The sequence below is a fragment of the Nyctereutes procyonoides genome, unplaced genomic scaffold (genome assembly GCF_905146905.1).
Source record: "Nyctereutes procyonoides isolate TBG_1078 unplaced genomic scaffold, NYPRO_anot_genome, whole genome shotgun sequence".
Lineage (NCBI taxonomy): Eukaryota > Metazoa > Chordata > Mammalia > Carnivora > Canidae > Nyctereutes > Nyctereutes procyonoides.
The window spans coordinates 34,919,170-34,946,108 of record NW_026575048.1 but is presented as its reverse complement, the minus strand read 5'-3'; the positions used below and the strand labels follow the sequence as shown (position 1 = coordinate 34,946,108).

The following is a 26,939-nucleotide window of genomic DNA, read 5'->3' as shown; positions in this document are numbered from 1 at the left end:
TCAGTGACCAGCTCTGTGGCCTTTACCTACCAGATCCTCAGTCTCCCTGCTTGGGAACGAGATGATAGAGCCCTGAGCACGGCTGTGGGGAGCCCCAGACTTGCCTGCAGATTGCCTAGCTCATAGTAGGTCCTCAGTAAACAGTGCTGGTCATAGCAAGTGGCCTCCGCTTACACTCCAGCCACAAGGTTGAGGGGTGGTGGCTGTAGCGAGCACCCCTTGGAGTACTATGCTCCGGATTCAAAATCCCTGAGGAGGAGAAGTCTGGGAAGAGACTCCTGCCCTCCTTGCCTCGGTGCCCCCAGCGAGCCCAGGCCCATCTGATGCAAATCCGAATCCGCATTCGCATTTCACCAAGGAGTCTTTTGGCCCGAGGGAGTGGAAGGACCTGCTCGGCTGGAACGTTTTTTTTTTTTTTTTCCCTCCCAGGCGACGTCCGATGGGTGTGTCGGGCAGGAGGTGATATTTGACGGAACCAGCGCGGTCGAGCTGCAGCGGAGCCAAGGGCAACAGGCAGCGGGCGAGAGATGGCCTCCCCGGACCTGCCGCCCCCCACCAGCCATGCCCCGCCCGAAGTGCCCCCGGGGGTCATGCTGTTCCTCACCATCCCCTACGCCTTCTTCTTGCCGGAGCTGGTGAGTGCTGCCGCGTGGGCTGCCTGCAGAAGGGGAGGGCCCCGGAGAAGCGCACTCCCTGGGGACAAGGGCTCCCTGGGGACAGGGGCACAGCCGAGCTGCTCTGGGCCCGGCTCCCCCACTGCTCAGACTCAGCCCCACGGTCCCTAATCCCTCCCTGTGCTCCTCCCAATTCCTGCAGTATGGTGGGTTTCCCAAACAAACCCAGGGTGACAGCCAGGCCACCTGGTGATCGGAGGGTCAGTGAGGGATGGGGGGATGCTGCTAAAATATGCCAGGTCCTGGGGAAGATGCTGGAAATCGACTTTGATATGGTTTCTTTTCTCCAACCACTTGCTTATTTCTGCTTTTCTCAAGTTCAAAACAGGACAGTGGTGGGGGGCGGCTCTGTCTTTCCTTCTGAGAGGAGGTCTTCCAAGATTTTCTTAGCTGTCTGTCACATTCGCTGACTTTGAACTTTGACTTGTAGACTCTGTGCAAGAGGTAGCTTGTGACAACATCTGCCATAAAACAGTTGTGTGAGCCGCCCTGGTTGTGTACTGGAACCTGTCACCGCATAGTCTGAGATGCCCTGCAGCTGATTTGTGGCCCTAATCCCTGCCAGGGGCCGGGGGGGGGTGGCTCGCACAGGTTGCAGTCTGCAGAGCTCTGCACACAGTGTCCCTCTGAGCCAGCTGTCACTATCCCCTTTCTACTCAGGGGGACACTGAAGTCTGGTGAGCAATTCAGGGCAAAGGAGTTAGCTTTGTTTTGGAACACCTCCTGAAGTATCTAGCTTGTGGGTGACACTCTTACCAGCCCTAAATTTGGCAGTGCTGACCCCGGGCCTGGGAGGGGAAGGTGGAAAGTGGCCCCAGTTTTCAGGTGGACCTGACTAGCCCTCTCTCATCATCTGCTGGAAGGCTGGGCCTGATCCAGCGACCCTGTGGCAAAGTGGTTAAAGTGTGCCCATTGATGGCACCAAGAAAGGGAAGCCAGGCAGGGTGGACCAAACATTCGGGGGGGTCCAGCTGAAACCCCACCCAAGAGCCAGGTTTCTGCCAGACCCGCCACCCCAGGGGGAGCATAAGCCAGGCGGATGACAGCTTAGTGCTCTTGCAAGTGCTCTGTGCCTGGCCCTGGGTGTGTCCCTCCCCTCAGAACAACCACATGAACTGCCAGGATTGTGGTCCACTCCACTACTTTGTACGGAGTGCATGCTTTATGCCAATTGTGCAAAGCCCCCGCTACAGGCCCTGCCTTCCCAGGTTCCCCGCCCACTGGAGAGAGACTCCCAAGGACTTCTCCACAGTCAGACTCTGCTTGAGGTGGTGACTGCCCTGGCCTGTGGCATCAGCAAGGAGAGACCTGACCTTGTCAAGTCAGGGAGGGATTCAGACCTACGACTGAGGCAGCAGTTTTGGTGCTGGACCTCAATGGATAGGGTGGCTCTCCAGACTGGCGGCCAGTGCCAGCCTGGAAAGGAAAGGCGCTGGAATCCAGGAGAGCCCAGCAGGCAGCAGGCTGAAGGGAAGGGGCTTAAAGAACTAGGAAACCCCCCAGGAGGAATGTCGTCGTGATAGGGGCCACCTCATGCACCCACTGCCTGAGGCTGGGCTCCTGTATGCTTCTGCTGGTCTCTGGAGCATTAAGTACCTCAAGGGGTAGGGTATGTCATTGGCTCGATTGTATTCACTTATTTTTCTTTTGAAGTACTTGTAGATCTATAACAAAGCCATGTGAATAGTACAGAGAGTTCCCGTATACTCTACTCAGCTTCCTTTAAAGTCTGCAGCTTACCTCATACAGCTATCAAAATCAGGAAATTAGCATCAATATTTTCATTGGTCAACGGTTCTAATAAACCTCACTCAAATTGTGCCGATGTGTCCACTCATGTCATTTTTCCGGTCCAGGTTCCAGTCAAGGATTCTGCATTGCCTTTGGTTGTCTTATCTCCTTTGTCTCCTTCAGTCCGTGTCTTAACATTTTTGAAGAAAATGTGGTTTTGTAGATGTCCTTTCATTTGGCCTTGTCTGATGTTTCCTTATTTACAACTTTAGTTTTTTTAAAGGTTTCTTTAAAAAAAGAAATTTCTTTCATTTGTTTTTATTGAAGTTCGATTTGCCAACATATAGTATATATTTGTTTAGAGAGAGAGAGAACATGAGTGGGAGGGGCAGCAGGAGAAAGAGAGAGAGAAGCTCAAGCAGACTCCAAGCTGAGTAGGGAGCCTGACATGGGGCTCGACCTCACGACTCCAAGATCAAGACAGGAGCTGAAATCAAGAGTTGGGCACTTAACCAACTGCACCACCCAGGTGCCCCTACAAGTTTAGTTTTAATTCACAAGTGATCCTTATTCATTGTGGAATACTTAGAAAATACGGAAATAAATATAACACATTTATATGCATATATTCATATATATCTATGTATATGTATATGTATGTATCTAATGGGGTTATTCTGTACATGTATTTTGTACTGGCTTTTCCTTAAAAGCATGTTACTAGCACAGACTATAGAATCAAGTGTGCCTGCCTCATATCTAGGACCAGGGACCAGGGATGGGAGGTGAACCAGAGAGGAGAAAGAATATCAAGTTGGTTGGTTGATTCTGATCCCATTGAGCAGAAGATATGCTGGGCTGGAGAAGAGGGTGAGAATCAGCCCAAGAGACACCCCTCTGCCCCCGACCACCTGGGCATGCTGCACCATGCTGCACCTGGGCACCGAGCACCACGGAGCACCAGGCCTTGGGGGCCCAGCAGACTCTCAGTCTGTGGACCTGAGGCATCATAGACATCTGTATGTTTGTCTAAGGACATGAGTCCAGAGATTGGATGAAACCAGGATCTCAGGGCTGCAGAAAGGGGCAGTTAGCAAGTGGAATCCATCCCTGGATTCAGATACAGTCGGTGACGGGGGTGGCCCAGGGTGGACATGGGTGGTGTCTGCAGGCATACTTCCCTCCAGCCGCTATTTACCAAGCACCCACTGTGAGGTCTGGAGAGCAGGGCCTGTGCCAAGGGCCTTTCCATGGGAGTGAGGGACAAAACTATAAGAAGAGCAGCACTCCAATGAGGCCCTGAGCTCTTAACTCTGGCTCCCCCGAGGCCCCCCTGCCACCCCTGCTGCTAGCAGCAAGCAGTCTTAGGCTCTTTTGCTCTAACAACAGTGACAAACTAGGGTGACGAGAGGATCAGCATATTTGCCCCCCGCCCCAGCTCTGCCCCCGGAGCCTGCTCATACAGGCTCTACCTAAGTTGCTTTATTTCAGACTCTTTAACATTAAAATGCACATTTTAAACATTTGTTTTACGGTAATTAGGGATTCATAAGCAGTTACAAATATAGTTCAGAGAGGTCTCTCACAGCCTTCCCCCAGCTTCCCCCAGGTAGTTGCATCTTTTGTATTGCTAGTCCCATCAAAACCAAGTAACTGATATTGGTAAAGTATGTCCATACTTCTGTGTCATCTTCTCGTGTAGATTCATGTCACCCCCACAGTCAGAAAACTGCCACCGCAAATGTCTTCCTCCTGCTTCCTTTTTACAGTCACCCGACCCCGACCTGGTCTTCCTTCTTCCCCTCTAGAACCCCTGGAACCCACCAATTACATCTCTATAATTTTGTTACTTATATTTTGTTAACTTTTCAAGAAAGTTATACAAACAAGGGCGCTGAGGTGGCTCAGTTGGTTAAGTGTCCAACTCTTGATTTTGGCTCAGGGTCATGATCTTAGGGTAGTGAGATCCAGCACTATGTTGGGCTCCATTCTCAATTCAGAGTCTGCTGGAAATTCTCTCCCTCACCCTCCATCCCTCCCCCCACTCATGCTCACGAGCTCTCTCTCTCTAAAATAAATAAATCTTTTTTTAAAAAAGTTATATGAATAAATGGAGTCATAGAGTATGTGGCCTTTTGAGATTGGCCTCCTCCACATTGCATAACGCCCTTAAGGTCCACCCCAGTTGTGTATGCATCAATAGTTCCTTCCTTTGATCGCTGCATAGTAGTCCATGGCATGGATGTACCATAGTCTATTTAACCATTGATTCATTGAGACATATTTTAGTCATGTGCAGTTTTCAGCTATTCTACATAAAGCTCTATGAACGTTCACGTACAGGCTTTAGTGCGGGTGTTCTTTTCACTCTTCGGGGAAAATGCCCGAGTGTGATTGTTGGGTTGTATAATAAGTGTGTGCTCACTTTTTATCAAGAAACTGACAAACTAAAAAAAAAAAAAAAAAGAAACTGACAAACTGTTTTCCACAGTGCCTATACATTCCTACCAGCAACTGAGGAGACTTTCTGAGATTTTAACATTAAAATTCGTGTTTTGTTAGGCTTACTGTTGGGTTCAGATTTCTCACTTGAAAATGATACTGATTTCAAAATATAATCCCTAAGTGTGAAACAGTGCATTTTAAGGTGAGAATAGACATGGTGTATTCCCTCTGCCTTTCATTCTTAGAGTGTGAGAGCCCGCTGGTGCCAGAGCTTGGTGGGGCTGGGGGCCAGGTGACTGGCTCAGCTCTTCAGAGCACACACTGTGCAGGTGGCTGGGGAGGTGGGGAGAGTGATTGCCGTGGGTGGTGGGGGGAGATCATTGCCTGTGTGGTGTGAGTTGACTCATCAACTTTTTTACAAGATGATGGGGATGCCGAGAGCCAACCCAGGTGACTGTGATCTGGGGAGTGCTCTATGAAGCAGAGTCCAAGAAGTCTTTTGACTTTAATCTCTTCACTAGTTAACTTTATTGATTCAATGTTTAATTAAAAAGAAACAGCTAAGATTTCTAGTCAGCCAGGTAAAAGGTAAAATAATTCAGGCACTCTGGTGTTTGATGTTTCAGCTTCTTACCTCGCTTGCATGGTGGTCAGAGGGAAATTCTCTGATGCCCCTAGAAGCTCATTCCAGAATCTTAGCTGGGGAAGCTCACCTTTATATCCTCAGTTTCACCTATTTTCAGTCTGCTTCTTCTTCTACTCTATTTGTATGTAAAAGCCTGTCTGAGGGGCGCCTGGGTGGCTCAGTCAGTTAGGTATCTGACTCTTGATTTCAGTTCAGCTCATGATCTCAGGGTCCCAGGATCAAGTCGCCGCTTAGCAGAGAGTCTGCTTGGGATTCTCGCCTTCTGTCCCTTCCCACCCTCTAAAAAAACAGCCTAGCTTGTCCCTACCTTCACCCCCCCACCTCACCACCATGTGGCCCTCCCCCACTCTCCTCCTGCAGGATGAGGGAGTTAATGATCTCCATGCCTGGGGGGCCACTGATGCCCACTATAATGCCCCAGAATGCCCCCCCCCAAAGGGAGAACAAGGGACAGGGAAGGAAGATTGAAGTGTGGGGCCGCAGAAGAGCAATGGAAGAGGCATTGTGGGAAGTCATCCATGTTAACCTCCCTATGTTGCCTGGACCCACTTTGGCCTCCCTGCACCAGTCCCATCTTTATTCTTAGGGGCACCCAGTGTGGTTCAGGAAATTAGGTTCAGGAAAATAGAATCGGTCGGTACAGGGTCAAGAGCCTGGCTGTGCTACTAAATCGCTGTGAGAGCTTGGGCAGATTACTTAACCACTCTGAGCCTCAACAGTGGAGAGAGTAACAGTAAAGATCTCATAAGACGGCTCTGGGGGCTCAGTAAGGACATTCACAGGATACAACAGTGCATCACAACTGTTCTAGAAATGTGAGCCCGTGTATTTTATTGTTGGTCATCTGGACTCTTACTAGAAAGTGTGGGTCTCCTGTGAGCAACTTCCAACTGTGAACCAACAGATATTCACTGAGATGCTGCTACAGCTCAAGCCATATGCTCTGCTCTCAGGGGGTACAAGAATGAGAAAGTTTTAATAAGGAGGGTAAGGTAAGTCAGGAGCCCTGTCTTGAAGGAATGGCACATGAACACATGGAGAACACCCCACGATAGGAAAGAGTGAAAAGCTGGAGTGCACAGCCCCAATTGCCAAAGACTCCAGGGGCTAGATACTTGTCAGGCTAAGCTCACTCAAGGCGGGGTCTTGACATTCTTCAAGGGTTTGGACTGAGGGATTAGATGTGTGCTTGTTCAGACGAGCACTTCCTATGACCAGGAGGTTAACAAGTATATAAAATCCTGCTGTAAGGAGAGAGGAGATGGCCACCCTTTAATCCTATGTTCACTCAACACATACTTCTTGAGCACCCACTCTGTGCCAAGCATGGGGATATAAAGACAAAGAAGGCAGACACCACCCCTGCCTTCTGGAGCGTGACGCCTGATGGGGCAGAGGGAGACCAGCCTAGGAGATGGGTGAATGGAGCTGTGCTGTGCTGTCAGGGTGTGGGAGGAAACAAATAATCAGATAATAAAAACATTCTTATCCATCCAAAGTCTAAAGAGAATTGTGGTTTGCAGGGTTCCAGCCCATATCACAGCGTGGACCATAGAAGGGTGAGCTAAAGCTGAGAGACCCTTGGAACTAACTGGCACACTCGCCCTCTGCCCAAGTCTGGAATTCTGGTCCCATCCTTCCCTGACCATCTGACCAAACCATGCACAGCTTTCTTGAACCAGTGGCCTCTCTCAGTTCCAACAAGACAGGCACCAAGCTGCTGCTGGAAGGTCAGCCCACCGGGAGGATTTCATGTAACTAGCAGGTGCTCTGAAGGAAATAACCCAGGTCCTACCCAGGTTGCAGGGGAGGAGCCTGGCAGCATTCTGACCTGCTGGAATGTGGGGAGCCCCAGATAAGAAATCTCACCAATAAGTGCCTCACCTGCTGCCAGCGCCCTTCCAGGAGTTTTTTCCTAGAGAACTTTCCCCTGGGGCAAGGCAGATCCATGGGAGGCAGGAGAAGTTTCTGGAGTGTTGTCCAGATTGGTAAGTGACAGGAAGCAGGCGGCCCACATAGGGAGGGGTGGGGGAGCCCCACCTGAGTTCCCTGGCCTTTACCCCTCTCATGTCTCCCAGCCCTCCCCTCCTTGTGTCCTCCCACCCCTGCTACCAGCCCTGCCCCATGTTATCACTTAATCAGATCTTTCCCACCTCAGCCAGAATAGATGTCTGTGCACCTGATCCTGTTGCAATAGAGCCAGCCCGTACCCAGGTTCCACAGCTTCTTGAAGCACAGGTCCCCCCTCCTGCCTCGAGCTATACCTAGAACGTCCCAGATGGGTCAGAGAGTGGGGCCAGACATCATAGGTTTGGGACCCCAGAATCTTCTGCCCTATGTCAAAGTAGCCTGCCTTGGCTCTTCCCTTGGAGGGATTCTCTGAGCTTTGCTTTTCTGCTCACGGCCCAGCCCCACCTCCATGCACATCTGCACCCTGTCTCTGCCCAAGTGATGCTGGATGGGTGTGGGAGGGGTGGTGTGACTATTTGAACATTGTCCTCTCTGACAGCACATTTTTGGTTTTAGGATTTTATTTATTCGTGAGAGACACACAGAGAGAGGCAGAGACACAGGCAGAGGGAGAAGAAGACTCCCTGAAGGGAGCCTGATGTAGGACTTGATCCCAGGATCATGCCCTGAGCTGAAGGCAGATGTTCAATTGCTGAGCCACCCAGGCGTCCCTGACAGCACATTTTTGTATAGGTTTTCCTATGTGCTGGCAGAGAAGGCCTTGGGGTGGGAAAGCTTCCCAGGGAATCCTCTCTGCTCTCTGGGGTAGGTGCTGCTGATCTGGAGAATTTCTAGAGTCTATGAGGTAATGGAGCAGGAAGTGGGTGGGGATGAAACAAATGGGTGTTTGTCCCTATTCTGTCCTGACTTCTGGTGGAAATGCCAGTCTGTGTTTGGGCCACAGTGTGCAGGCCCAAAGGTGTCAGCTCGTGCCACCTGCATGGGAATCAGGCCCAGGCATACGACACTGAGCAGCTGGGGAATGGAGGGTCCAGCCACCTGCCTCCTGCCTCCTTTTCAAGTCAGCAGTGTATACAGAACACCTGCTTTGTGCCAGGCTCTGTGCCCTACACTGGGGACATGAAAACCATAGGGCAGAGTCCTGCATCTGGGAGCTCGGGGCCTGGGGAGGAGGCAGTGGAGAGACAAAACTATGAAGGAGGTCACCGAGTGGTACACTGGGGACTTGGCAGTCAAGAATGGCTTCCTGGAGGAGGTGACTCTGGTCTGGGTCCTGCCCTTGGTCACAAAATGTCTGTGGATTCTTGAGGGAAAGAGGAGGTGGGGAACCTCCCCTGAGCCTGGCTCCTAGGCTCACCTGGGGATTTTCTGGGAACGTGTGAAGCGACATGATGTTAAAATCCACAGTGAAAGCCAAAGAGAAAGAGACCAGGGTAGGAGGGAGCCCGTCCACCAGGCCACTGTGGGGACAGGAAAGTGGGATGCATTTGTCTGCTTTTACATCTTTTCTCTACTTTCTAATTTATCTCAGGGGCACAAGTTTAAAAAAAAAAAAAGTAGAAAAATTTCTGCCTTAAAAAGTCTTTGTTTTTTATTGGTTTGGTTTTTTCGGTAAGAGACAAGAAGGGAAAGCTCTTTAGACTTTGGATGGATAAGACTGTTTTTATTATCCTCTTTTCTATAAACCTGCACTGCTCAGTCAGTAAAAAAAGCTGGGTCAGTGGGGGTGCCGAGGTCTGAATGGGTGGGCGCGGTCCTGGGGGAGGAAGCCAGGAGGGGCGAGGAAGGCAAGGGAGGCCCAGCTGACTCACCACCCCTCCCGGGCTGTGGCATCCTGCCCCTCCCGAGCACACACCCCAAGGTAGGCACAGATTTTCCCTGGCCTGCGGCCAGCCCGGTCCCGAGAGCACTTATGGACACCAAGGGCTCCTTATAGGACTCCTTCTGCCGGGCGCGGCGGTGGAGGGAGGCCTGGCCAGCACCATTGTTCCTGGAGCGGACCGGATAAGACACGGGCCCTCACCGGAGGCCAGGGGGCCTGGGCCACCATTTCCTGCTAACCTTAAAGCCACAGAGAAAACTCTCACCCTGAATCAGGATGTGGTGACTCAGTGTTTGGAAGTGTCCTAGGTTAAATTACGGAGCGTAGGACTTCCATACAATGCTGGTTGTGTGCGAGGACGGGCTTCCAGGCCAGGCCTGGCACGCTCCCGTGGGTAACTCTGGGTAAAGCACTTGGCCTCTCAGAACCGGTTTCCTCCCCTGTAAGAAGGAGGTAAGTAAGGATTCTTGTTCAGAAGCTTCACAGGCTGCCAGGCGCCAGACTCAGGCATGGGAGCTGCCCTGTGGGCTGGAGTCAGCACCCATGTGGGCGCTGGGGTCTCCAAGGTGGCCACACGAAGGGCCACAGCTGGGGCACCTGGCTCCCCGAGCGCCCTAGAGAAGGCCAGCACCCCCCAGCGGCATGGGCCCTGGCTCGTCCACACTGAGTTTCACTCACTGCAAGTATGGGATGCTCCAGGAGCCCCCCACCTGTCCCATCAGCAGCATTTCTGTGCCCTTCCTCACCCAGGCTCACGCTGCCCGCTGCCCACGCAGGCCCCAGTGTGGCCCCCAGATCCCACAGGCATGTTGTGGTCTACCACTGGGAGTGTTTCTGCCCCAAGGGACAGCTCTGTGGAGGAAGGGACAGGGACAGGGGTGCACACCAGCACAGGAAGAGGCCCCTGGCTGGAGGAAGGCAGGCATTCTAGAGCAAAGGTCTCCACACACCAACTGTGACCCACAGAAAAGAGAAATTCTCATGGCAACCTGGTACACGTGTGTGTGTGTGTGTGTGTGTGTGTGTGTGTGTGTGAGAGAGAGAGAGAGAGAGAGAGAGAGAGAGAGAGATGAAACAACAGATTCAGGACACTGTTTCTGTTTCCCATGGGCAATGTACTCCTGTTTGCTAATCTAGTCTACTTAATCTTTTAATACTGTTGGTGACAAACTAAATAGATTTCACCACCCATGAATGAATCTCAACCCACACTTGGGAAGCCCCAGGGCTAGGGGCACTGACGGAGGCTCAGGGAGACTGGCCCAGAGTGGAGAGGGTGAGGCAGGCTGTGGCCTGAGTGTGGTCCGAGGGGCACTGGAAACTGGCAGGGTATTCTAAGAGGGAATGAGGTCCCAGGTCCCAGGCACCCCAGGTGGTCCTCAGCAGTGCTGTGACAAGGGCTGTCGTGGGCTCAGACTGGCTTGAAAGGAAAGAAAGTAGACTATGGCCACATGCTGGGAAGTCTGCAGCCCATCAACTGTACCTCTGTGTTGATTCTTTGGCAGCATTGCTGTGTCCCCGGGGCCTTGGCTTTTTCTCTCCACCTCTCTCCTCTTCCATTTCATAGCTCCAGGCCTAATACCAGGCACAGCAATGGCCAGAGCAAGAACAGGGACTGTCTCATCTGGGTCTCCTTAGGCATAAGGGACCCCTTCCTAGGGGTCCCCTAAAAGCTTCCCCCTGAAAGGGCTGCACACGGTCACACAACTGTCCCAGCCAGGGCATGCAACGAGCCTACTGAATGTCGGAAAGTCACCAACTACATCCCCTTCCTGCCGATACCTCCTACCAATAAGCCCATTTGGGGAATTTAAGGAAACAATTTGAATGGAGACAACCATCTCTGCAGCATTATTTATTGGGGCATTATCTATTACAGGGAAAGCTGGAGAGAGCCAACAAACTTGCACAGGGGCCTAATGGGGTTAAAGACATTTACTGACTTGATGGAATGTAACTGTGGCTTTGAAAGTACAGTCAATCCTTGGAGTGCCTGAGTGGCTCAGTTGGTTAAGCATCTGACTCTTGGTTTCAGGTCATGATCTTGGGGTTCTGGGATCAAGCCCTGTGTCGGGCTCCCTGCTCAATGAGAAGGCTGCTTCTCCCTCTCCTTCTCCCTCTGTTCCTAACTCTGCTTGTGCACTTTCTCCTTCTCTCAAATAAATAAATAATAAATAAAATCTTTATAAAAAATGAAAGAAGGTAAAATCAATCTTGGAGCACCTAGGTAGCTTAGTTGGCTAAGTGCCAACTCTTGACTTCAGCTCAGGTTATGATCTTGAGCTGCTGGGATCAAACCCCTGGTCAGGCTCTGCACTCAGCAGGAAGTCTGCTTGAGATTCTCTCTCCCTCTCCTTCTGCCCTCCTATTTGTGCTGTCTAAAAAAACAAAAAAGTACAGTCAATCCTCATTACTCACAGATTCTCTATTTGCAAATTTACTTATTCACTAAAATTTATTTGCAACCTGCAAATCAATACAGCGCTTTATTCATTAGCATGTGCAGAACAGCAAAAAGTTTGAGCTGTTGACATGCATGTTCCCACCTGAAGTTAAACAAGATGATAATCTCCCTTCTTGTTTCAGCTCTCACACTGTAAACAAGTGTCCTTTTCAAAGTCTGTTTGGTGCCATGTCTTTCATATTTTTGTACTTTTTGTTGGTGATTTTGCTGTTTAAAATCACCCCTAAATTAGTGCTAAAGTACTGTCTAGTGTTTAAGCACAAGAAGGCCGTGATTTACTTTTCATAGACAATACCTGCTCAATAAGTTTATAGTGCTATTGGCCAGGAGTTAAGCATTAGTGGATCAACAGTATATATTGCATAAGATGTCTTTAAACAGAAATGCACCTAAAATAAAGGTATGTGTTGATCAGTTGATGAAAATATGGTGACCAGAGGTTTGCAGGAACCTAACTCCTATTTCCCCTGGGAGCAATGGTTCAGTGTTCACTGATTCAGTGTTCAGGCCAACTTCATAGAACTATCTTGAGTAACAAGAATCAATTTTATTGTGAAGTTGTGTAGCAAAATATAAAATATAAAAAGTAAGAATACAAAATGTATGTGCATCATGATCTACAATTTTATGGAAAATATATATGCATAAGTACCAAACTTGGGAGGGAAGGTAACATAAAAAAATTCCTTTGCTATTATGATTATTTTGATAATTAACTTAGAATCTTCGAGTTGAGAAACAGTAACAGCTGTCTTGATTTGGGCCTCTCCCTTCCAGCCTGAAGTTTCTGAGGCTTTGTGTAGAGCCTGCATTCCCCTGAGTTCCAGGAAAGGGAAGGCAACACTTCATAAAAATGAAGACAGGTGGGAAGGAGAAGGCGGCAGTGCTGGTGGTGAGCCCCACCATGCTGAGATACTACCCAGCTATGCAGAAAAACCTGCCACAGGGGTATCGCCCTAGTGCTCCTCCCTCGCTCTCAGCCCCTGACTGCCCCTCCTTAGCCCACACCTTCTTGCCACAGCTCAGAGACTGAGCCATGCGGATCTGAGACTGAGCATCCATTTGACTCTCTAACCTTTCATACGGGGTTATCCCTAGGGCAGTGCTTTTCTTCAGAACCTCTAAGTGCATGACACTCACCTGCCCTACACACCTGAGGCCTCAGCTCCCAGCTGCGCTATCCAGGTGAACAGACTCATGTTCCCAAGAGAACAGGTGATTTTCCTGTCTCTCACACTCAAAATCTTGACCTTTGAAGTCTGCCTCCATCATCCAGGATAGCATGTTCTTTCTTTCTTTGTAAATGTAAATAATGGTTTTTTTCTAATTGGTTTAAACATTCAGAACCCTGTCAAGTGGTTCTCCTGGGAATCCGTGGAATGATTGGTTTATTGGGTCTCATTCCAGAAATTTTCTGTGCATCTGTAAACAAATGCACATACACATGCACATACATTTTTTCCTTTTTCTACATAAATCACAGTGCAGGGGCAGCCCCGGTGGCTTAGCAGTTTAGTACCGCCTTCAGCCCAGGGCCTGATCCTGGAGACCCTGGATCGAGTCCCACATCGGGCTCCCTGCGTAGAGCCTGCTTCTCCCACTGCCTGTGTCTCTGCCTCTCTCTCTGTGTGTGTGTCTCTCATGAATAAATAAATAAAATCTTTAAAGAAAAAATAAATCACAGTGCACTGGGCATGCAAGTCTGTGCCTTGTATTGGCCCTAGAGCTTAGTCCCTTTGGTATACAACAATTTGTTCATTCTTTTTGAAGGCTGCTGAGTGTTCCACTGTGCAGACATAATTTCTTTGACTGGTCCTTTCTGAACGAACTTTTAGGATGTATCTTATCTTTTCTGGAAACAACAAGGCTCCACTAAACAGCCTTGTACATCCATCATTTTGTTCTTGTGCATTATTTATAGGACAGAGTCAAAAAAAGTGAAATTGTTGGATCAAACAATATGTGCAGAGATCCCTGGGTGGCGCAGCGGTTTGGCGCCTGCCTTTGGCTCAGGGCGCGATCCTGGAGACCCAGGATCGAATCCCACGTCGGGCTCCCAGTGCATGGAGACTGCTTCTCCCTCTGCCTGTGTCTCTGCCTCTCTCTCTCTCTCTCTGTGACTATCATAAATAAATAGTTTTAAAAATTAAAAAAAAAACAATATGTGAATTTAATGCTATGACTGATATTGTCAAAATAATACAGCAATCTATGGCACTGTTACTTAAACTGGAGATGGCACTGGATTTCACCCTGGAGCTGTAGATGGGCTTTGAAGGTCTGTGAGTCCCCAGGTCTGTAGATAAAAATCATGCGTGTACATAGGTACATCTTTCTAGGGTGACCAAAACTTTCATCAACTCCTAAGAGGGATCTGTGCCCCCTAAATGTTCTCTCACTTACCTGGTTGATTGGTCTACCAGCTCTCCCAGAAGTGAACTTCTCCTCCCTCAGGAAGATAGGCCTGGGACACTCCTTCCTCCGGGTCTTTCTGGGGGAACTTCTCTCTTGTCTTCTGTGCCACTCTGAATGGTTATGGCTAACATGGCTAACATGGTTACCCCAGACTCACTGTGTGCCAGGAAGGCTTAGCTAGTTCTCACCAGAACCAGATGAAAGAGGCAATCCCTACCTCCTCTGTTTGATGGACAGGGGCATGGAGGTACAGATGAGTCAAATAACCTGCCCAGCAGGCAAAGCTGGAATTGGAACCCAGGAGGAACAATGCTGCATCCCCAGCCACATAAATGGGTGGGTAAGATGGGAAACAGAGAGACAGGTTCCAGGGGTTCTCAGTTCTAACTGCACCATCTGGGCAATGTGTAACAATGCAGCCTCTCTCACTGGCTTGGTCAGAACCTCTGGGGGAGGATCCAGACGTTGGGGATTTCTCAAAGACCCCAGAAGTAACAGGACTCAGAGCACAGATATCCATGTATTTTAGAAATCTCCTTACCCCTACACCATATTTTTTGTTGATTCTTTTCCTTCTTAAGCAGTTTTCAAAATAATAAGCATTGGTGATATAATGAGCATGGTTGCCTTCCAAAATAATAAACATCCTTACCCAAAAGTGACCCCAAAAAGGGCTTAAAGTATCATTTTCAACTCATGGACTTCAACCTAGTTGATATATTTCAGTCCACAGGTGTTATCCTTATTTGAAGCTCAAATTGTCCCATCTTTGGTCAGCAAGAGCTGTCTGAAACCTCCTGACCTAACCCCAGATGCCGTTGAAAGTTTTCTCACTCCTGGTTTGATAAGATGCTCAGGCCTTACTTCTCCTCCCCAGCCCTGAATCAAGATTTCTCCCAGGGTGCAATCTCAGTGCTGCTACTCTCTTATTATATTCTAGTGCTTTAACCAGCTCTCTACATGTGAGGGATCTGTTCTCCATGTTCCAGAGAAGAATAAGTGGCCAAACTTACTGTTAGGCTCCAACCTATCTTAAGAGATCTCTTCAAATTTTGGCTCAGCCTTTGGAGAATGTATAGATGACTAATCTGTGTTTGTTCATGAGAAACAGATTCTGAACAAAGTTGTACTTGGAATACACTTGATCACAATATATTACTATAATAACATATTCTTCCACTTTGAGAGCCAGCCCCAAACATCTAAAAATATCTCCTGCTCTTGGGAAATACAAACTGAAGGTTAAAATAAGAGAGCAGTTTAACCTGCCAAGAAAATATGGAAAGCTAAATATAAGTTAAAAAAAAAAAAGTAAAGACAACTACTTGAAACTGCCTAACCTATAAAGAATTCAACCTAGACTATTTGGGGCAGAAATGAGCTAACAAATACTAAGTTTAAATTCACCTGGAGTTTGTCCTTGGCCCTGGTCCCTTCTTCTGTCCAGAAGGTAGAGGGTGTGGAAATAAAAAATAACATTCGTCTGCGTCACATTGATTATGCAACACTAAAGCCATTTCAGAAGATTCTAAGCAATTTGAGTAGCTACCCAAATGCTCAGAGGCCCCTGCCCTCAGAGGTGAACACTGTTGTGAGAAGAGATCCAGAGCTGTCCTACTCCACGTTCCATGTGATCTAAGGCTCAGGCCTCTCCAATATGGCACCACGTCACAGTGTGGTGAGAATTTAGTGCTGACACATAAATAATGTGCATTTGGCAATGTCTGCCCAGGGGCAGTCTCTGATGGCAGGAGGGGAGGCAGGGGCAGACCTCTCTGCAGGCACTGACAGGCACAGTGGTGCTGAGGCACCCTGACACACCCCCAGGTCTAGCAGAGGTGAACTGGCAATAATCAGTGGCAGGAATCAAATGTCAGCTCTCTGGTCTCAGAAAGCTCAAGGGAGTTAGAATTGCCACAGAGACTAAATGAGGCCATCTGAGCGGATACATTTCATAAACTGAGGTGGTAGTCATGTCATCATTGATTCACTCTAAAGAATGTTCTTTGATTCCATCCCCACCCATTTTGTTTTAGGCCCTATGCTAGGCACCATGAATATAGCAGAGAACAGCACAGAGCATTATCTGCCCTCAGAAGTCTAATGTGAGTCTAGGATTTTACAAGTTCTGGTGCAATCACTAAATCCCAAATATCATTCCCACTACTAGCTAGCATTGTTTGGGTGTTGACAGTGTGCAAGCATTTCTATGCATGTCCCAAGTATTGATGGGGAGGATGCTTGGCAGGTGCCCAAAAGCACCAGCAGCCCCTATCACTGAGATTAACATGCAAGAGCCCAGTTCAGGGGAGACAATGGCTTCTGTCCCTCAACAACCCCTCTTTGGGATAAGTTAGCCAACTCACTCAGGCAGCCCCAGACCCAACCCAAGATTTCCAAAATTCATGGGGACAGTGATTATTAAGATCTGGGGAAATGTGAGGACACCTGAGTGCCTCAGTTTGTTAAGCACCCAACTTTAATTTCAGCTCAGGTCATGATCTCAGGGTTGTGAGATTGAGCCCTGTGTTGAGCTCCACACTGAGCATGGAGTCTACTTAAGGTTCTCTCTCTCTCTCTCCCTCTCCCTCTGCCCCTGCCACCTGGCCCCAGCTCATGCTCTCTCTCTCTCTCTCAAAAAAAAAAAAAAAAAAAGAGAGTCTGAGGAAATGTACTCCCAGAGCTGGTACTTTAAGTGAAGGCCAAGCTTCAAGAGGTGTCTGGAGGTGTTGTCCAGTCCAGCAAGAGCTTTATGGTCACCCTCTTAGTCTACTTTGGCTTCTCACCTCCTTTTCCTTTTCTTAAGGGCCCATGAAATCTCTATAATTTCAAAAGTACTTTTCTTCTCCAGAATAATAGCAGTGGAAGCCTCATAAAGGATGGTTGACATATTTATGTCTATGTATTGTTTATTTGTAAGATGAGAACTGCCAGTCTCATAAAGGCAGGGATATGTTATGAAAATCAGAACTGACAGTTGCATATCTTTCAGCTAAACTAGACAGACGTTACATGAATTTGTTTAGTCTGGAAGTTCTCTAATTGCATCATTCAGAAATGACCTACTCTCACAGTCATTGACAACCAAAATTTACCAAACATAGGAAGAAAAAAGTGAGCGGGAATGAAAGTTAACAGAATCCACAAGCTGCACAATCAAGCACCAAGACTGAGAAAATGGAATTATCAGATATTGAATATGAAATTAATACCATGCAAATATAATACAAAGACACCCATACTTCAACACATTGTATAACTATTGCACAAACTGCAAAGCACCAAAGGCAGAAAGAAGACTCCCAAAGCAATCAGATACCAAAGACAGATTCCTACAGAAGCCCAGCAGTGCAACAGACAGCTCTCCTCTCAGCAGCAACAATGGCAGCTGGAATATAACGGAATAATATAGGAAGATGTAGAACACAGCGGGAAAATAGAAGTGCTGAAAGGAAATAATTATCAGGGGAAAAATAACATTTTCTGACAAATCAAACTGGCTACTACCAACTGCCCTTTCTTAAAGAAACTAGTAATGATTGTACTGCAGGAGGGAAGAAAGTGATCCCAGAAGAAGTATCTGAAATACAAGAATATATTCATGACTCAAAGTAGGGAAAGGTTTCTTAAACTTGATCAAAAATCACAGTCTGTAAAGGAAGAGATAAACATATTCAGTTACATTGAAATTAAGAACTCATTTCATCAAAAGGCATCATAAAATGTGTGAGAAACATACTGGGGAAATATATTTGCAATGTTGTAATATTCAATGAGATCCACACTATTAGAATTACTCTGAATCAAAAAGAAAAAGGCAAACCCACAAGAAATTTGTAACCAATAAAAATTTTTTTAATTTTACAGAGGATGAAATATGTGAAAGTAAGCTCATTGTTATCTATAATCATAAAAAATTAAAATCTAATTAGATATATAGAAATTCCCAAGGAATATACCAAAGAACAAAAGAAAAGGAAAAAAAAAACTCTTCTTGCACTAATGAGTTTACCAAGTGCAGGATACCATGTTAACACACAAAACAACAGATCATGTTTCTATCTACTGGCATTGAACAATTGGGAAAAGAAATTTGTAAAAATCAATACTATTTACAATAGCTCCCAAAATAAAATAGTTAGGCATAAATATAGGATATGTGTGTGTAGTACCTGTATGCTAAAAATAACAAAATATTGGTAAAAGAAGTCAAAGAACTTTTCAATAATTGGAAAAGCATACCATGTTCATGGATTGGGAAACTCAGAAAGATGTCAGTTCTCTCCCAAACTGATCTATAGATCTAACACAAAATCCCAACAGATAGATATCCTACATATTGACAGTCTGCAGCTAAAATCTGTGTGGAAGGCAACAGAATTAGGGAAGAGGATGAGCTATCTCCTGAGAATGGGCAGAAATGTGGGCCATCTGCATTGACAACTCTTTTGATTACTGTAGATTTACAGAAAGTTTTAAAATCTGGTAGTATGGGCAGCCTGGGTAGCTCAGCGGTTTAGCGCTGCCTTCAGCCCAGGGCCTGATCCTGGAGACCCGGGATTGAGTCCCATGTTGGGCTCCCTGAGTAGAGCCTGCTTCTTCCTCTGCCTGTGTCTCTGCCTCTCTCTCTCTCTCTCTCTCTCATGAATAAATAAATAAAATCTTTAAATAAATAAATAAATAAACAAACAAACAAATAAATAAAATCTGGTGGTGTGATTCCTCCACACCACAAACCTGGGAGCCATCCTTGGCTCTCTCTTTCCATCACTACAAATCTCCAGTGGTGGTCTATTAATCCAACACATTCTCTTTTTTTATTCAAAATTATTTTATTGCTTTATAAAAGAAAAAATTACCAATGATGCCATGTAAGAAACAGAACATTATGACTATCTTTGGAGGTCTCAGTACACTCATTCCCAATCCCATCACTCTCTCCCTCAGAAGGGCCATTCTCAGAAAGTCCTGAGGAGAACAGTTTCTGAGGGTATTGAGGAGTAGCAATGAGTTCTAATTTTGTATCTGTTGGATTTGAGGAGCTTGAGGGAGCAAATCCAGGGCTGGGGTGGGGCAAATGAGGTGCTCGAGGTGCAAGATTTAATAAGGCACTCACTCTCAGGGTTCTACAAGCACAAGGTTGGCCCCTGCAATGGAACATCTGAATAGAGACATACAGTGAGCAACTGTATATATGGGACTGAAGGTCAGCCTATATGGCACTTAGAAGCATAGATTAAAAAGAAGAAGAAAAGAAGAAGAAGAAGAAGAAGAAGAAGAAGAAGAAGAAGAAGAAGAAGAAGAAGAAGAAGAAGAAGAAGAAGAAGAAGAAGAGATTTAACAGGAGTGAGGAGAGAGAAAACCAAGGAGGCTCACAAGGACATCCTAAGGGGACCCCAGAAAGTAGAGGAATAGAGAAAGTCTGAGACAAATCAACAGCAAAACCACTTGGTGCTCTCATGTTGACCCTCTCCCTCAGGCCTCTAACTGATCATGCTATCTGGTGAACATTTAGTTCTTTCCCTGGGCTGACCAACATGGGTATAAATCCAGCACAAAAGCAAACAAAGGCAGAGCGCAGGGAGAACTGGGAAAAGTTTTGGTTTCTCCACCAAGGGGATAATAAAAGGCTGTACAGAGCAAAGAAGTGATTAAACTGGAATGGTATTGCCCAACTGGTATCTGGCCACAAGAGTGTCAGATACTATCACCCAGGGACCCAAACCAAATGCCCACAGGGCCAGGTGGGCACTGTGAGTGGGTAAAGGGAGCCGAGGAAAGGAAATACTATTCCATATTGAGAGTGAGCAACAGAAAACATGCCACACAATGGTGTGGGGGTAAAGAAGAGGTGGTCCACTGAGAACTCTAGGTCCTTTTTAAAGAAATGGTCACATCTCATTTCAACCTACTCTGGCCTAGGAGTGTGCTCACTAGTACTATGGATTTCTCAAGAAACGTCTGCAATCTGAATTTTTCACATGAAATATCCTATTTTAAATATTGGCAACTTATTCAGAAATGTTTTTAAAAATTTTGTATGCCAACATGATTTGTGCCAAGAAGACATAATCCATAGGCCAAATTACCCAAGTCCTTCTATCAGTGACCTCTGTGCCTCTGTGTTAACCACTTGAATTTTCTAAAAAAGAAAAAAATCCACTCTTCCCCAGGGCCAGTCTTCCTTCTCTATTTCCCTCTTGGTTCACACCTAACTTCACATGAAGAGTTTTTAACTAGACAGAGGAGAAGAGATGCCCTGCAAAGGAAAGTATACCCTCCACAAGCAAATGACAGCTCTTCTTTTGTTTTTTTCTTACAGATATTTGGGTGCTGGGTCTGGATCCTGGTAGCTGCCACCCACGTAGCGAACCCATTACTGCAAGGATGGGTGCTATATGTCTCACTCACCTCATTTCTCATCTCCCTGATGTTCCTGTTGTCTTACTTGTTTGGATTTTACAAAAGATACCAGTCCTGGAGAGTCCTGGTAAGAACCAGAGGGAGTGACCCAGGCCCCTGGGCTCCTCCTGATGTCCATCCTGGGCCTTCTGGGCTGGGAGGGAGAACCAGAGACCAGGCACCAGAGGCCTTTTCAGGACTGGGCCACTCTGGAACCAAGACTTTTTACTTTAATGTGTTTACTATTAAGCCAGAATGAAAACATTCCTCTGCCACAGTAAATTTTTCATCGTATTCCCTTCCATTGTCTTCCATTTTAGGAATATATATATCCTATATCAAGCACATCCTGACTCATTTCCCTTTAAATTTTATTTATGGTTAAACTGTTGGAGCAGCATTAAAGGAAATGATAGTGGGTGGAGGGAAATCACCCCAATCCCACTGTGATTCCTATATTCCTTGCAAATCTTATGTAAAAATGTACATATAATCACACTGAACCATTAATTTTGGATGTCAATTCTTTCATTAATATTATGTCATTAAATTGTTTTCATGTCACATCATCTTGGTAATCATTTAAAATTTTTCTGTTATTAAACAATTTGGAATATACACAAAAGCAAGGAACATCATCCTGTGAACCCTTAAGTAACCATAACCCAGATTCCTGCACTAGTAAGATATCACCACACTTGTTGCACTTAGCCTTTTTTTCCTAAAGGAATTTAAAGCAAACCCAAAACATCATATCATTCCATTCTACACACTTCAGGATGCCTCCAAAAGATATGCACGCTTTCTTACATTATCATGCTTATCTGAAGTTATTATCAATAATTCCTAGGTATCGTCTAAGACCCAGGCCATATTCAGCTTTACCCAGTTACACCTGAAATGTCTTTTTACAGTTGGCCTGTTTGATAGGGATCTTCACAGGCACCATGTGCTACACGTGGTAGTTATGGTTCTTGGGTATCTTTAATCTATAGGATGGCTCTCCCTGCCAGTGACCTTCTCCTTGAAGAAGGAGAGTCAGCTGTCCTATAGAAGATCTGACATTTTGGGTTTGTCTGTTGGCTTCTTCCTGGTGTGATGTGACTTGCTCCTCCAAGTCCCTGAATTGAAGATAGGTTAACCTTTCTGGCAACAACGTTTTGTTAAGTGTTTCCAGTCACATCACACACGGTGACTGGTGGCCCCTCTTCCAGTGTGACAGGCTTGCCCCCATCAACTTTTTCCCAAACGCTTTTTTTCAACTCTTAATGAGTGCCTGAACTGCATATCTCATCAGGGGTTGCAAAATGCCAATTTGCCTATGATGACGTTCCTTCCAGAATTGGTTACCACTTTTTAAAGATTTTACTTATTTATGAGAGACACAGAGAGAGGCACAGAGACACAGGCAGATGGAGACATAGGCAGAGACAGTCTCCTGCAGGAAGCCTGATGCAGACCTTGATCCCAGGACCCCAGGAACATGCCCTGAGCCAAAGGCAGACACTCAACCACTGAGCCACCCAGGCATCCCATTGCAGGTCTGTATAATGCTAATGGTTACGAGCATAGGCTCAGAGTTAATCTGGCCTGGGTTCAAATCCTGACTCAGCTATTTATTCACTAACCTTAACTTTGAGCCTCTATTTCCTTTTCATTTGAGCTTTCCATTTCAGGTGTAACTGGGTAAATCTGAATATGGCCTGGGTCTTAGATGGTACCAAGGAATTATTGTTAATAACTTCATATAAGCATGATAATGTAAGAAAGTGTGCATATTTTTTGGAGGGATACTGAAGGGTATATAGAATGGAATAGTACTGATGATAAGTAGTGCCTTGTCACAGTTGACAAGGTTACATGAGCTACCTGAGAAAAGGCTTAACATGGAATAAGCACTCAGCCAAATGTTGGCTCATATTGATATCATTGTTGGCGTTTATTAATCCATCATTGTTCAACGTATCGATAGATCCTCAGAAACACTGCAGAAAAAAAAGCAGGAGTCTGGGGAGCAGGCTTATCTCTTTTGCTCACTCCTCCCAGCTGTCTAGTCAGAGAGGCAAGTGTCACCTGCTGAAGTACCCACCTGACACTGGCTGTGCCCCGCCTCTGCCTTTGCAGGACAGCCTGTACCACGGCACCACTGGCATCCTGTACATGAGTGCCGCTGTCTTACAAGCACACGCCACCATCGTGTCTGAGACCCAGGACCTGAATAACTACTTCGTAAACACTGCGGCCTCGGTGAGTGCTGCACAGAACACCGAGCCCCTGGGGAGCGCGTCGCAGGAGGCTCAGCTCTGCCTCCTGCAGGCCGGGCGACCCTGAGCCTCAGGCTGAAGAGGCCTTGAGGGACAGGAGGTGTGTGTGCGGTGTATGTGTGTGTGTCTATGTGTCTGTGTGTGTCTATGTGTCTGTGTGTGTGTGTCGCTATGTATGTCTGTATGTCTGTGTCTATGTCTCTCTGTCTGTGTATGTGTCTGTGTGTGCGTGTGTGTACGTGTAAACAGCCGGGCACAAGCTCAAAGGGTACCAAGCACAGGTCCAGGTGTCATCTCTCATCTCCTGCTTTTCCCGCCTCTGCCTTGCTCACTTGTACACCCAGTATATCGCCTTCACGAATTGGAGCGCATCTCTCTCTCTCCTATTGAAAATCCTTCCATGGCCCCCACTGCTTTGGACAGGAACCCGAATTCCTCAGCATGCCCAAACTGTTCCAGTGTCCTTTTATTTCAGTGACAGAAGTCCACAGGGCTGTTGGCTGACGGAATCCAGAGCCAGGTGGTCCAGCCAGTCGTAGGGAGAGCAGGACCTCCAAGACCGTAGGTCCACTAGGACCAGAGACTCAGCCAGCCTGCCTGCCTTCCTAGGCGCCCCCTCACTTCTCCCTCAGTGGAATGGCGCCCTCACTTGGCAGCTTGCTCACAGCCAGCAGCTTCCTCTTCTGTAGTGGTCTAACCTCCCTTATTCCCACTTTGTAAACTTCTCAGAAAGGATCTAGCACCCAGACTGGGTATAAACCCAACAGTGACCAGTCACTGTGCCCGGAAAGGTCAAGGCCTGTGTCAGCGTGGGAGTTCCAGCAAGGATCAGGTGGCAGCAGGAAGGGTTACGGGGTGAGGTGCCATTCCCCATTGTAAGAATGGGGTGCCAGTCAGGCACTAGGATGGCCACAAGGTATTCCAGCTGCCTTTCCCTCCTCCTCCAACTTTTTAAAAAGATTTTATTTATTCATGAGAGACACACAGAGAGAGACAGAGACACAGGCAGAGGGAGACTCGATCCCAGGACCCCAAGATCACGACCTGAGCCAAAGGCAGATGCTCAACCACTGAGCCACCCAGGTGCCCCCCTCCTCCAACTATTTTAACTCCCCTAAACTCCCGACTCCAGCAATACCCACACGGTATTGCCTGGCAATACCCCTCCCACGGTCTGGCCTGGCACCCTCTGGCCTCTCTCCTGCTGCTCAGATGCTCCAGCCAGGCTGACCTCCATGCTGCTGCCTGAACACACGACACCTGCTCTCACCTCCTCCTGGCAGGGACACCGTTTCTCCAGGAGGCAAACCCCTCACCTCCTTCTATTCCCTTCTCACAGACCACCTTCTCGGGGAGGCCTTGCCCTTCCCCCTTCCAAGCAGGCCCTGTACTCTCTCTGGCTTATTTTCTCCTGGGCATTCATCCCCATCAAACCTGCTACTCTACTGGTTTATTTTGCTTATTTTCTGCTTCTGCCACTAGAATGTAAGCACTGTGAGAATAGGAATTTTTGAATATTTTGTTCACTGATACAGCACCTGTTGTTTTGGAAATATAGCAGGTGTTTGAAAGATATTCGTTGAATGAATGAATGAACAAGAAGAGGGTGTAAGTGGACAGTGGGGCAAAGTGAGGCTGGAATGGTCATCCAGGCCTGGAAGGCCTGTTAAGGGCAATGGCCTCTACCCTGAGAAGCAGGGACTCCTCACACAGTTTCAACTACATGATGGGAGCAACAAGATCACAGCTTCTTCTTGGGACAGATTAGAGGGGAAGAATAGCAGAAGTGGACAAGTCAAGGCCACGAGAAATCTTGGCGAGGGTGAGGGATGACAGCGATGGAGACGAGGAAGGAGTGGGCATACCAGGAGATGGCCAGGCAGTACATGCAGATGGGTTTGGGGGTGGCTTTGGACACGGCAGTGGGGGAAGGGAGGCATCAGGCTGGTTTCCGTCGGGCAGTGGGATGAGATGAGGGTCATGGCGCCCCCTGAGCTCGTGAGGCTAGGGAGGAAAGCTCAGGAGTCCAGTCTGGACCACAGAGAGCTGGAGGGGCCTCCGAAGCATTCACAAGGAGCTGACGGAGCAGGCGCTCAGCGCAGAGTGCTGGGCTACCGGATGGACGTGTGGGAGTGGTCGGCGTCCAGAAACGCTGGGACAAGGGGACAGTGAGAGACACAGGGCCCAGGCGGGGATGCAGCAAGCCTGCTGCTCGCAGATGCAGGAGACTCGTGTGCCCAGGAGAGTCGGAGCCTCCGACCCCCCGGGGATGGCGAGTGTTGAGGAGGGTGGAGTGGCCGGGCCAGCATGGGGCAGGCAGGGGAGGCAGGGTCAGAACAGGTGGCCTTCCAAGCTGCGAGCGCTGGGGGCCCCCGGGATGGAGGGGGGCGGCCTGCGGCCCTGGCCATCGCTAACACAGGAGCCTCCCGTCTTCCTCCAGTTCTTCGCCTTCATCACCGCCCTGCTCTACATCCTCCACGCCTTCAGCATCTACTACCATTGACGCGCAGGGAGCCCGGCTGCAGGGAGAGGTGCCCCCTCGACACCTGGATTATCGGCTCCCGAAAGTAGCTTTCAACATTCGCCATCTGGATGACAAACAGAAGATCAACAAGGACATGGATGGGAAGGACAGACCAGCCGCTCAGACTGAGGGATGAGATCGCACTCTGGCCTATCAGCTTGGACATTTTCATTCATTATGGCGAATATGAAAAAGCTGGGGAGGGGGCTTGTTTGCTTGTTTGTTGGTTTGGTTTGGTCTTTGCCTGGAAAAGTAATGTCTCCCCGACAGGGAACCTCACTCTGTTGGAAAACTAATAATCTGAAGCCCTTGCCACCTTTGAGAATCCCAGATCTGCCATTGTCGCACCCAGTTTGGGGATTCTCACTCAGCCATGAGGTTCCCTACGGCAGGTTGAAGGGAGCATGCAGTCTTGTTCTTTGACAATCAAAATGGTGCTGTCAATGCCTTCAGATCTGAAGAGACCCACAGACCTGGTTCCTGGTGCCTGGTTCTGCCTTTGCTTTGGAGCAATGGTCCAAACCCTCTCTCCCTCTCCCTGGGGGAGCTGACAGGGACCAGCCACACTGCCCCCCCCCATCCCACACCCCCTTCCCTTTCCTCCCCAGTTTTGGGATCCAAAGAAAATTTTCATAAAAGCAACTTTGAGGGTAGATTTGTGGGAAAAATAAGTGACTGACTCTACAAAATTGTGATGCAGTAAGACCTGAGGGAGGGAGAAGGGGAGAGAGGGAGATGCGGCCTGCTTCTCCACTTCTCCGGAAGTCAGGCCTGTCAGAAAACTGCAGGGCTACAGGACTCCTGCGCCAGGCCTCCAGAAGCCCTCCTCCTAAGGACCAGAAGCCACCTTTTCGCTCAGAAATGACCATCAAGGAAGGAGGCAGGACGTTCCATGCAAGGATTCTTCTGTGGCCTTCTGTCCTGACATGTGGGACATCTCAGAAGGCTGGAAAGGACCCCCCGCCCCCCATCCCATGTTCTGTGGTCTTCCACCTGCACCCACTCCCCCTGCACTCCCTTGAGTGGTGCCAGCTGGTGGGGCTCAGGGCCTCATGCAGTGAACGGTTCACACATCTGGATGTGCAAAGGCATTTGTGATTTGGGGCCATTCTCAAAGAAAAGGCTGGCGTTCCACACACAGAAGCATAAAATCGAGGTGTTTGATTTCAAAGTAAATGTTTTTCAAAAGAAAGCTGTGCTCTCTGGCATCTCTTCATTGGTGCAGGGGCACCAGCCCCCAGCCTTTGTCTATATCCTGAGTCTCCCGACCCTAGGCAAGGAGGGCCCAGCATGTGTCTGCTATGGTTTTGAAATGAAATAAATTATTACGTGAAAGGGACTAGTCTTAGCCAATTCTAGGGCTTACAGTTTTGTACCAATGTTTTTCTGCTCCTGGGGGTGTAGAGGGCGGGTACAGAAAGCCACCAAAGAGAAAACTCTGGCTCATTTTTGTTGACCACTCACTTTCCAACCATCTTGAAAAGCCACCATTTATCCCTCATTTTATTGCCTGGGGTGATTACTGTTCAATATTTACCAAGTAGCCATATCCAAATAAAAGTTGTTTGTAGGTAAAAAGTA

The 26,939-nt window shown here is 47.8% G+C and overlaps 1 protein-coding gene across 1 annotated transcript; it reads left to right on the top strand.

Annotated features, from left to right (window-relative positions):
• Positions 1-429: 429 nt before the first annotated feature.
• Positions 430-26,939, top strand: MALL (mal, T cell differentiation protein like). Its single transcript, XM_055327756.1, has 4 exons — positions 430-635; positions 20,491-20,658; positions 22,695-22,817; positions 25,275-26,939. The coding sequence occupies exons 1-4, from the start codon at positions 528-530 to the stop codon at positions 25,335-25,337; spliced, it is 462 nt and encodes a 153-aa protein (XP_055183731.1). The 5' UTR covers positions 430-527; the 3' UTR covers positions 25,338-26,939.

What these genes read in the sequence shown, in the direction of transcription:
- MALL (XM_055327756.1), top strand. Translation starts at nt 528, where the DNA reads ATGGCCTCCCCGGACCTGCCGCCCCCCACCAGCCATGCCCCGCCCGAA. An exon ending in CCTTCTTCTTGCCGGAGCTG is followed by an intron (nt 636 to 20,490) that starts GTGAGTGCTGCC and finishes TTTTTCTTACAG; the next exon opens with ATATTTGGGTGCTGGGTCTG. An exon ending in TCGTAAACACTGCGGCCTCG is followed by an intron (nt 22,818 to 25,274) that starts GTGAGTGCTGCA and finishes GTCTTCCTCCAG; the next exon opens with TTCTTCGCCTTCATCACCGC.